Source organism: Lycium ferocissimum, chromosome 1 (genome assembly GCF_029784015.1).
Source record: "Lycium ferocissimum isolate CSIRO_LF1 chromosome 1, AGI_CSIRO_Lferr_CH_V1, whole genome shotgun sequence".
In the NCBI taxonomy this organism is placed as follows: Eukaryota; Viridiplantae; Streptophyta; class Magnoliopsida; order Solanales; family Solanaceae; genus Lycium; species Lycium ferocissimum.
The window spans coordinates 19851012-19862682 of NC_081342.1; the positions used below are offsets into that span (position 1 = coordinate 19851012).

Below are 11671 nucleotides of genomic sequence, written 5' to 3' on the forward strand. Positions count from 1 at the left end.
AGGCCCTAAACTTCAATTATAATGTCTGAAGCTCCGCTTTGCTGAGGACAATTTCAATAAAAAAAGTTCAATATTCGGCCTTGCTAAGGTCATGACTTCGGTAAAAATTGTTCGAAATTAGGCCGTGCCAAGACCATAACTTGGGTAAAAATGTTCATAGTAAAAAATGCCAAAGTAGACGACCTTGGCAAGCCAAGGATAAATTTTAATAAAAAATGTATAAAGTTTGGCCTTGACAAGACCACACTTCATGCTAAAAATGTCTGAAGTTTCCCAAACTTCATACACAAATTTTGCAACTTCAGTCTCGTATGTCTGAAATTGTTCAAACGTGGATAAATTTATAAAAAAATAAGGAATTTTTACTGATTGTAGCTTCTCTTAAGACATATTTATTAATAATAACTACCATTTAAATTATTTATAAATAGTAACTAAAGTACTTTTTAAATTTACTGCACATATCTATATCAGCAACTTCTAGTTACTAGGCCAAATACACACGTAAAACACTCCCCCATATCCCCAAATCCCACGTTTAACGGTTAGTCAATTAATTCGTCAGATTCTCTCTCCAGCAACATTAATCCTTGCCTTTTTTTTCCTCCACTACCTTCCTCCACGTTTCACCACCTTCTAACCATTGTTGCGAAAATTGGGGAAGTTGTATTTGGATAGGTTTTTACATTCTATTAGTGTATTTTTGTTCAGAATAACTTCATATTTTCAAAGATTTTGAAGCGTATTCAACTTCCAATCCTTTCCTTTTTCTTCTCCAATACCTTCCTTCACGATTCTTCATCTTCAAATCATTGTTGCGAAAATTGGGGAAAGTTGTATTTGGGTAAGTTTTTTACATTATATTAGTGTATTTTCTTCATAATTACTTCATATTTTCCAGATTTTGAAGCGTATTCAACTTCCATTTGTTTAGGTTTTCGAGGAATAATTTTAAAAGCATCCGTTAATGGCAGACGGAACAACACCTAATAGGGTTACTCGAGGTATACCATTTACGGTTCAAAATATAGTTTTTCCTTCGTTTGATTTGGGGATTTCTCAACAACAACATAATGTTGTTGCAGCCTCTGCCGATAAAATGGTCGAAAGGCGTTCCAAGAATATCCATGATCCTCGTAGAGTTCCAAATCCACCAATTGCAAAATCGTCAAAGAAAATAGATGCGGCTACGGTGACGAAGAGGAAAAAACTACCGATGTTGTTCGACAAGGGGAAACAAGTCGTAGAGGTGAACGAAGAAGAGCAATTACCTGCGAAGAAACAGGTATTTCTTTGAATATGTGTGTTTTTTTTGTTAAAATGTATGTGTAGCTAAAATGTACTTCAATCTCTGCTATTACTAATGTTCAATTCCTGGGACTTTGATCTTTTTTAACAAATCATGTGTTTTGGCACATGTAAATATGTGTTCTTCAACAAGCGAGGAACTGACAATCATGTATTTGAACACATTTGTTTTATGTATTTTTGATAAAAAAATTGTATGTTATGTTACACCTAAATGTGTATTTGAACAAATGATTAACTAAATATCATGTATTTGAACATATGAATTATATATATTTGCACAGACTTGTATGTTCATGCTACAAATAACTGTGTATTTGAACTAATGAAGAACTGATTTTCATGTATTTTTACACTTTTTTTGTATGTTTTGTTACACCTAACTGACAATCATGTATTTGAACACATGTGTTATATGTATTTTTGATAAAAATTTGTATGTTCTGTTACACCTAAATGTGTATTTGAACAAATGATTAACTAAATATCATGTATTTGAACATATGAATTATATGTATTTGCACAGACTTGTATGTTCATGCTACAAGTAACTGTGTATTTGAACAAATGAAGAACTGATTTTCATGTATTTTTACACTTTTTTTGTATGTTTTGTTACACCTAACTGTGTATTTGAACAAATGAAGAACTGATTATCATGTATTTGAACACTTTTTTTGCATGTTTTGTTACAACTAACTGTGTATTTGAACAAATGAAGAACTGATTATCATGTATCTGAACACTTTTTTTGTATGTTTTGTTACACCTAACTATGTATTTAAATATGAAGCAACTACACATATACTCAAATACATACATGAGTTATATGTATTTGAACAATTTTAAAAAAAAAGAGGCAACTGATGAACTGTGTATTGAACAACTGTGTATTGAAGAATCGACATTGCGGTAATGTTGTATATATGACTTTCTTTATATATGACTTTCCCTAAATTCCTTGTTAAATTTCCTCCAACTCATCCTATACGATATGCTTTATACATGAACCACAATATCAAAAAGGACTTGGAGGACAAACTTACAGAAAGACAACAGCAGCTATTTTCTAAAACTATATTTGGAAAGTACTTGCAGATGCAACATTGTGAAGTCCAAGGGCAATGTACATTCGGTGTTTAATGGTCGAGAGTTTGAAGAAAACACACGATGCTTTTGTTATTGACATTAATGGACCGAATTGACATTTTCTCTATTTGAATTTGCATTAATGTCTGGGTTAAAGTGTTATGGTGAAGAAATCGTTTTTAACGAGGGTAAAAATGGATCGTTGGAAAAATACTTTGGTGGTTCCAAAAAAGCGTTAAAAAGATGGATCTAAATGAGTGCTTCAATGACAAGAATTGGGGTGTAGATGATGATGCAGATCAAGACGCTTTAAAGATTGCGGTGCTATATTTCATTCATAACTACATACTTTCAGGTGAGAAAGAGGAACGTCGTAATTCCAAGACTTCATTTTGACCTGGTAGACAGTGGACGGTACAAAGACTACACATGGGGCAAGGAAGCATTTGTTGATTTGATTAAAAGCATTCACAATAAGATGGACAAGCCGAAACAGTATTACTGTCTTCGGGGCTTTCCATTTGCTATTCAAGCATGGGTATACGAGTGCTGCTCCAATGTGGACCCAGATTTAGCCGTAAGAAATGGAGACCGAATCCCCAGGATCTTAAATTGGAAGACAGTAGACCCAACACCATCATTTAACCACCTGATGACTGGGATGTTCACGGATGACGTATCTGAGGTAGTTCTCTATCCTAACAGAAGTGGTTTTATACATTAGCAAACATGTTTTTTGAACTGTATTATCATAGATGCTCTTTTTTATCACAAATACACATATTTGAACCATGTATTATCATGTATTCGTATATATATTTTTTAAATATACTTTTACATATGTATGAATTTGTGCATGTTATAGATTTGAACCAATAAATTTACTTGATTATCATGCTACATATAATAATATTGTGTATTTGACACAATAAATTTACTTGATTAGAATGTATTTGAACATATGAATCATATGTATTTATACACACTTGTATGTTTATATTACACCTAACTGTGTATTTTAACAAATGAAGAACTCATTATCATGTATTTGAACATATGAGTTATAAGTATCATTATGTTCAAATACATGATAATCAGTTTCAATGTCACATTCATGAAAGTACTAGTTTCAATAATTTTTTAACTAAAGCATGTATTTGTACACAAAATATATGTAACGGTCAACTCACATATGTTCATTTTTGCAGGACCATGTTACATATAATAATATTGTGCCGGTCATGTCTGAGGTTGAGACTCTTGGACTGCGTCCATATCTCAGCAACAGAACTGCAGCAACCACCAACACACATGAGGTTGTAGATGATTATGATGATTTTAGTTCCACACCACCCCATTTGGCTGCTACAAAACAACCTCAAAAGAAGGATGTATCAAAATCTCCACTACACAAGAAGCCGAGACAAATGCGAGCTGTACCACCGACGGTTTGAACAATTCTGAGCAATAATCATCAGCTTTTAGATTTTTCTTTTTTAATACAGCCCAAGCATGTGGGCAAGGAATTTCATCTATTTGAAACATACGACAAGCGCAAGTTTTGTTTTTCAAGCAAACAACGAAACGCCTTCCTCCATCATGGACTGTGTACACATATTCGGTTGATGGTTCCACCTACAAAAGTCATTAGTTGTATTTGTTGAGTATGCAGTAAAATAAATATAAATGCATAAATATGCTTTTAGACAAATATATATAAATACATCCTCAAACATGCTTGTCATTCAAAATAACAAAGACCAATCAACCTTTAGATTTCAACATTTGATGCAAGCTACCTTAAGATTGGATTTAAAGGATAGGATGTGTAATAAATAAAAGAAAAAAATAAAGAATAGATTGCACACATATACAAATAGAACCTGACTAATACAGCCAAAACATAACAAATACATGACAAACCTGCAACCGACAATTACAGAAAAATAGATCAGATACGATGAAAAAATTTGAGCATCCAAATACAGCCAAATAAATCACACGCAGCTAATGATAATGTGTGTCACTAAAGTATATTTTAAATGAATTGAACTTAAACGTACCGTCATACGTAAACATAGATACTCATTTATTGATAGCATCTCCTGGAACTTCTTAGAGAGTGTTGTGAACGTGTATGTACCGTTCCTCCGGTTAGTGTAATTTCATCTCCCAAACATCTTCCTAACTTCTTCAAGAAAATCAAATATAGGCAGTTCTCTTGCCGCTACAAGGTGACGATTGATACACTCTGCTATGTTCGAAGTCATGGTCCACCCTCGGTTAACAGATGCATACACTCTAGCCCACTTTTCTCTTCCAGCTAAATCCAAATACTCTACCACCCGAATATCTGCCTTAACAACCTTCACCATCAACTCATCAAATTCATCCTGTGTGTATTCCTTTGCCATTGCATAAAACACTGGACTCAAAACATCTTTACTCTTCTTGTAATTCTTACATACGTTACCCCACAAATGCCATATGCACGCGTAATGCGGAACATTTGGATAAGTTAGACATACAGCTTTGTTTATGCTTTCATGCCTATCGGATACGATACACATATTCTCTCTAACTCCATAGGCTTCTCTGAACCGCTCAAAGAACCACGTCCAAGACTTGTCATTCTCAGAATCTATCACACCATATGCTAAGGGAAGTATATTGCCTGCACATTCAGTTGCGTTTAAACAAAGAATTTAGTATGTATTTATACATTTAATAAATACAATATTTATTGCATATCAAATATATTAGTGTTTTTGGCTTACCTGCACCGTCTAGTGTGCTTGCTGAAACGAATGTTCTGTTGTATGCTGTTTTAAGGTGGCTCCCGTCTACTACCATAATGGGTCTACAACACACAAAGCCCTTGATAAATGCATATAATGCTATAAAAACATACAGGAACTCGTTGTCATGGGATTTGCGCATTCGTATATGCGACGCAGGATATGTTTTATCCATGATATATAGATATCTGGGTAACTTATTGTATGATTCTGATGGCTCACCCATTAAGTCCTTCATAGCCCTCTCTTTAGCCCGGCCAAGCGACCATGTAAGACACATTCATGCCAAGGTCCTTCAATACATCATCCGCTATGTCATTAGGTGTGTATTTCCTCTTATGGTTGGCTACTTTTGGTTTAACAATCCCTCCTATTAACCAACTTGGGGCATGCCGTTGCGAATACACTTTATCCTTTAGCGGACATGTATGCTTGTCACGGAACTCCCTGACTAAGAACATTTATGATTTCCCAACACTTGATGCCCTGAATTTCCAATCACATTCTTCGGACACACACACAAGTGTGTAGCTACAAATACACAGATCAACATAAATACATTAAAAAAAAAAAAAAACATCGGTCAATAAAAGGCATATAATATGATAGACTTAAATACATAGCACAATTTCGATTAAACAAACTATTAGAATAAATTTACTTATACAATATAAATACATAACATTATACACACTATAAAACCTTTGATCGTACCTTATTGCATTAGACCTCTCTGTACGAAAATTGAACCTATGTGAAATTGCATAATTTGCCATCACAGCCTTTAATGTATTTTTGTCCTTGTAGACTTGATCAACAACAACCTCTTTTTGGTTTTTGTCTTCGATAATTAGATTGGTGTCTTTTTCAAATACGAAAGAACATCCTTGCCATAACTTGAAGACGCCAAGTCTACACACCCGACTGTTTTCATAGAATCGAACTGACTTGTGTATCCAATTTGCAAAATCTCTCCTTGAATACAACTTTCATCAGATACACAGTTGTCAAGGCTTTTATCATTAGTAGTTATGCACAAAGGATACATTGCTAACTGTTTATTCTCTTTCTTCAAATCCACGTAAACTCTGACCCCCATATCATTGTGTATTTCCATCGGCATATCACTACCCTCCACCATGTATTTGATGTATATTTCTGTTCTGGTCGTGTCTAACTTCAACTGAGTTGCAATTGTCTGTAACAAATCCATATACGTCGAATACTCTTTGAAAAAAACAGCATCGATTTTGAAATTCACATAACGGTTCTCATCATTCCAAGTACCACAGTGTCTAATCAACGAAGATATAGACAACATTTTCCAAAGAACCGAATTCAATATGCTTGGTAAACTCCTGAAATACATTATCAAATAAAATATGGAATTATTATAGAAAACAACTAACAATGGAGAAAATCAACACATACAAAATATATACAAATTATGACACAAAGATTTGAATGTATGTGTATTTTTGGACACGCAGTTCATTGGTGCATCAAATACAATAACACATATGTAAGGACAATACACATACATTCAAATCTTTGTATGTAGTTAGGTGTAACAAAACATACAAAAAAAGTGTTCAGATACATGATAATCAGTTCTTCATTTGTTCAAAATAGACAGTTAGTTGTAACAAAACATACAAAAAAAGTGTTCAAATACATGAAAATCAGTTCTTCATTTGTTCAAATACACAGTTAGGTGTAACAAAACATACAAAAAAAGTGTTCAAATACATGAAAATCAGTTGTTCATTTGTTCAAATACACAGTTAGGTGTAACAAAACATACAAAAAAAGTGTTGAAATACATGAAAATCAGTTCTTCATTTGTTCAAATACACAGGTATGATAATCAGTTCTTCATTTATTCAAATACACTCTCACAAAACATTCAAACAAATATGTAGATCATCACTGATTCACAAAAAACATACACGAAGTCGACTGTTTGTGTATTTTTAATCACATTGATGAACTGACGGCACTACACATAGATATGAACAAATCACTGCCTAAAATATAAAAATATAACAATGGAGATAATAAAAGATAAAAGCGAAAATCAAATACCACAAAACCATCACTCACCAAAATGCAATTTTACGACGCAACAAATGGAATGCGCTCAACAAAAGCAGTACTTCAACTGTTTGTACAGTGAATTTGATTTGTAAAATATTTTCTCCGAATTACCTTTTGTGTGATCAAAACCTCTGTTTTTTACGATCCCTCTGTTTTGAATGTTTTTGAAGATTGATTTTACGTTACTAAGAAGAATAAGGAGAGAGAGAAGGAGAAACGTGCGATTAATGGGAATCTAATTTGCTGGAAGAGATTGTAAAATATTTAATTTCACCTTCCATATTAAACGCATGATTAATGCCTAATATCCAGGGATTTGTTTTTATCATACACGTTCCATGCCACATATCCGTGTATGTGAAGACTTCCAAATACACCAAAATTAATACGTATTTTGCCATAATATTAGCTACGAGCTGTAATATTGGAATGATAGCTACGGTTGGTTACATCCAATCTTAAGGTAGCTATTCCTGTAAGTTTGCCAAAAAATAACTTATGCTACAACATAAATAGCGGTCCTAGAATTGGGTATTTATGCACTTCGCCCCATTATAAGGCCTACTATAGTCTTTATGACATTTTTTGGCATCTATAGTTATAGAGCGTTATACACGTATAACAACATTTGATACTTGAATATTATTTGACTGTTATAGGCAAAAATTATCCAAAATTATTATTTTTATATATAATCTTAATAGTTTAAAAGGATAAAAAACTAATACATATTTAAAATCTCAAAATTTATGCATATTTTACAAATTAAAAATTAAATAAAGCTAATACATTCTGCAAGGGTGCGAGGCATAAGTTATGCAATATCATAATGCGAAAATATAAACTTATGCCCAGTTAAAAGTTATTTGTTATGAGAGGCAAAAATTAAAGACCAAGACAAACTAAGGGTAGAAGTGTCAATGACCAAAATATTGGCTCTGATTAGATTTGCCAAATAAATTGATTACAGTTTAGTTAAACCTTTCTATAGCAGCCACCATATATAACACACATTTCACAATAAAAGCCACTTTTTTCGGAATCGTTTTTTTGTAACAGTATGCTTTTATAAAATTATCCCTCTATAACAACTAATTATTTTGATAATACAACAACAGTCTTTGCAGAAATTAAATTTCTAAAATTATCAATAATAAGTGTAGAGATTGATCAAATATTTTTAAACTTCCATACACCACTTATGACAAAGAATATTATGTGAGTGCACACTTGTATCATTAAAAGATTCCATTTCCTTGATAGTCTTGTATCAAGTGGTGATGAAGTGCTGTAAAGTTCAATAAATAATACAGCCACACAGCTCGATGAAAATATTTCATCTCTCTCTTCTCTTTCAAAAAAATTTACCCTCTCTAAACTCATCTCCCCCGAAATTCCCACCACCGGCATTCATCTCCCCCCAAAACTGTTTGATGTTCCTAAAGTGAAACTATGTGCGCCTATTTCTGAGTATGTTTTAGGTTAGCTAAATTAGTATTATATAATTAAATGAATTCGCTTAGAAATTTGGTATGTTGAACTTGTCACTTACTTTTGAAGGTGGGTTTGTTGATTAGCTTGTTAAGCAGTCCTTGTTACCACCGGCGTTCTCCAGGTAGCCGACGCCGTCCAGTTAAACCACCAGCCGCCGCCGACTGAACAGTCAGCTGGGTTAGTCCTTTTTTTTTTTTTTTTTTCAATCTCATTTTATCATTATTAGTTGCATTACTTTGTATAGTTGTAGTTTAATTAGAAGATTTGTTAACTTTATTGATTGTTCAATGTTTGTTTTAGGGATTAGAATGTTAACTTTATTTTAGGGTTTTGAAATGAAATTGAATGTTGTTGTTGTTGTAGTATTCAAACTGAAATTCCAATTAATTTGGTTTAAAGATAGAATTTGTGTTTAAAGATTGCATTTGTAGCTATTTTGTTAAAATTTTACTAAGTGTAAATTGAAATTGAATGTTGTTGGTGTTGCATTTGTAGCTATTTGTTGTTGTTTTTACCAATATTTGAGAATTGTTAGAGCTAGGGAGACTTATCCTTTATACTTGTGATATGCTTCCAGCTTCTGTTTCAATCGAACTCGTATTTGACATGTTTGTGCTATTCTGACTTATGTAAAATCACTTTCTTATTGTTTAACTATTTGACAAAGTAGTCAAGGGATTTTGTGAAACTCGTTCACTTGTAAGTTGCAAAGCTTAAAGTTCGATATTAAGATTTTTAATTTTTTCCTTATTTTTGGAATAGGTTGTCAATTGCCGGAGTTAAGGAAGATTTGCTAGATACAAGAAAGTAGCAGCAGAGGTTAGATTATTTACTGCTTACAGTTCATCAAAACTACGTCAGTTACTTTTATTTAACTCTAGAAATAGATTGTTGTCTGCTATCCACAAGCCTTTTCTGTCTTGATATATTTGCGTTTTCCTTCTTTCTCTAACAAGTAGCCCATGTTTTGTTGAATCGTTCTCGTTTTAGTAATGGATTTGATGAAATCGCTTGTGTTTCTATAGCAACTGATGTCGTATGTTAAGGTGGCTGATCTTGGATCCTTTTGGATGATGATACTTTGAATTATGGTTTTCCTTGACTTTATTGAGCTTTCAATTTTTTTTTATTTTTTTTTGGTTTTGGAGCTAGAGCTAGAATCTCAGTTGCTTTTCTTGAGCCGAGGGTCTTTCGGAAACAGCCGTCCTACCTTGGTAGGAGTAAGGTCACAGCACACTACCCTCCCTGCATACTTCACGATGTGGGATTTTACTGGGTTGTTGTTGTTGTTGTTGAGCTAGAGTCAGAGGTGTTATTTTGGGTTCTTGATCTAGAGTCAGTGGAAGACTACTTTGTTGCATTATTCATGAAAATCAAAGGGAGTTAAGTATCTCAAATGTTACTTACCTCTGCTACTACTGAAAGACTGGCTTGTTTTTGACCTTTGTGCTGTAGCAATACTTTTAACTACAATGCAAACACATAGACCACGTATAAACATAAATGAACATATATCATATGTACTAACCTTTCCAGGCATGAGGACATTCCTATTAGCTGAAAGGCATTATTAATTGATGAGACAAGGTTATTCTGGATCTCTTTCTGTGTCAAGTGGGTTTGCCAAGGATAAAAAAAGACTAATTGGTTTGATAACCTAACACTTCTTGATAAAGCTCTCTCTTTAACTTTTTAGTGAAGCCTTGAAATTGGACTCACTTTATTTATTTGTTGAAAATTAAAATAAAAATGTGTTGAAGCCACTAACAACTTCAGCAAGGTGAATATATTGGAAGAGGTGGAATTGCAAGTGTATGCAAGTGGTTTGCTTTCATGTTTATTTTATTCTCCCTACAAGAACACCGTTCGATACCAAACAAGTTGGGGTCGATATTAATCTTCACTGATCATGTTCAATTTTGAATTTACAGATCTCATCTTAAATATCATCACTAGTATGAAAGAAATAAGTAGTAAGTTAACACTGATTATGTTGTTTAATTGGACAGCTACGGGCAAAATAACCATGAGGATTAATTTGTTTAGCTTTGGAAAACTTGGTGCTGGTGTTGTTTTGATTTGCCTTCTTCAAACTAGTCGTGGACATATTTTTCTGTTGTTTATGGTCTTTATCAGTGTTCTGCAAAGCAGTATGTGGTGTACTTTCATATGGCTGTTGGTGGTGTTTTTAGGGATAATGCTTCAAGCGTTGAGTTTAGAGTTGAGTCTTGCTTTGGCATTGTTTTTAGTATGTTTCTGTGGGTTTCTGCAATATAATTATCCCTCCACTAATGTCTTGCAGTTTCAAGTAGTTTATTAATCTCTTTTTTTGTACAGAAATCTATGTGGGTCAGTTTGCTTGTGATTTGAAACTTGATGGATATTACATCTCTTCTACTCTTTTTTAACCGACAGTATGGTTCGAGCGCACTTGGAGGGCCTGTTTTGAAATCTGCCAAGCATATATGTTTGTTTCTCTTCTAAATTATAGCTTCTTCTGTGGTTTTCTTTTCTAAGTGTTAGTTTCTCATTTATTTAAAAAGAAAAAATAATTAAATGTCAATTAGGCAGGACTAATGTAAAACAACATACCCATTATAATTTCACAAGTGGGGTTTGGGGAGGGTATTGTCTATACAGACCTTACCACAAGTTGATTGGAAGTTATAATAAAAATTGATAGACAAAGAAATCTAGTAGTCTGATAATGTCTTTCACTAGATCCATATCTGGTTAAGTACTTATTTGGTTATTGGTGGTAAATTGTAATATATATGTGTGTAATATCACATTATATTACTTGATCTATTTTACTAAGTTGCGTGCTTCTTTGAGATGAGATAAATTAGAATAGAAAATGGGTCTTTATTATACTGACATCTTTC

At 33.2% G+C, this 11671-nt stretch overlaps 2 protein-coding genes and 1 long non-coding RNA gene across 3 annotated transcripts; 2 read left to right on the forward strand and 1 right to left on the reverse strand.

Moving 5' to 3' along the window:
- Positions 1–967: 967 nt before the first annotated feature.
- On the forward strand, positions 968–3851 carry LOC132063150 (uncharacterized). The gene is made up of 3 exons (XM_059455593.1): positions 968–1285; positions 2753–3082; positions 3606–3851. Exons 1-3 carry the CDS (start codon positions 968–970, stop codon positions 3849–3851), a joined length of 894 nt encoding a protein of 297 aa, XP_059311576.1.
- A 36-nt stretch (positions 3852–3887) lies between these two features.
- Positions 3888–5521, reverse strand: LOC132069518 (uncharacterized). The gene is made up of 3 exons (XM_059462856.1): positions 5175–5521; positions 4461–5071; positions 3888–4032 (listed from the first exon to the last, which is right to left on the reverse strand). Exons 1-2 carry the CDS (start codon positions 5473–5475, stop codon positions 4563–4565), a joined length of 810 nt encoding a protein of 269 aa, XP_059318839.1. The 5' UTR covers positions 5476–5521; the 3' UTR covers positions 3888–4032; positions 4461–4562.
- A 3117-nt stretch (positions 5522–8638) lies between these two features.
- On the forward strand, positions 8639–11665 carry LOC132051725 (uncharacterized). Its single transcript, XR_009413871.1, has 4 exons — positions 8639–8773; positions 8853–8963; positions 9549–9605; positions 11124–11665. It is a non-coding gene; the product is annotated as an uncharacterized LOC132051725 (long non-coding RNA).
- Positions 11666–11671: the final 6 nt, after the last annotated feature.

Bases quoted from the DNA above. Each gene is read 5' to 3' on its own strand.
- LOC132063150 (XM_059455593.1), top strand. From the start codon at position 968: ATGGCAGACGGAACAACACCTAATAGGGTTACTCGAGGTATACCATTT. The intron at 1,286-2,752 runs GTATTTCTTTGA...ACATACTTTCAG, and splicing joins AATTACCTGCGAAGAAACAG to GTGAGAAAGAGGAACGTCGT. The intron at 3,083-3,605 runs GTAGTTCTCTAT...TCATTTTTGCAG, and splicing joins TCACGGATGACGTATCTGAG to GACCATGTTACATATAATAA.
- LOC132069518 (XM_059462856.1), bottom strand. From the start codon at position 5,475: ATGTGTCTTACATGGTCGCTTGGCCGGGCTAAAGAGAGGGCTATGAAG. The intron at 5,072-5,174 runs GTAAGCCAAAAA...CTGAATGTGCAG, and splicing joins AAGCACACTAGACGGTGCAG to GCAATATACTTCCCTTAGCA.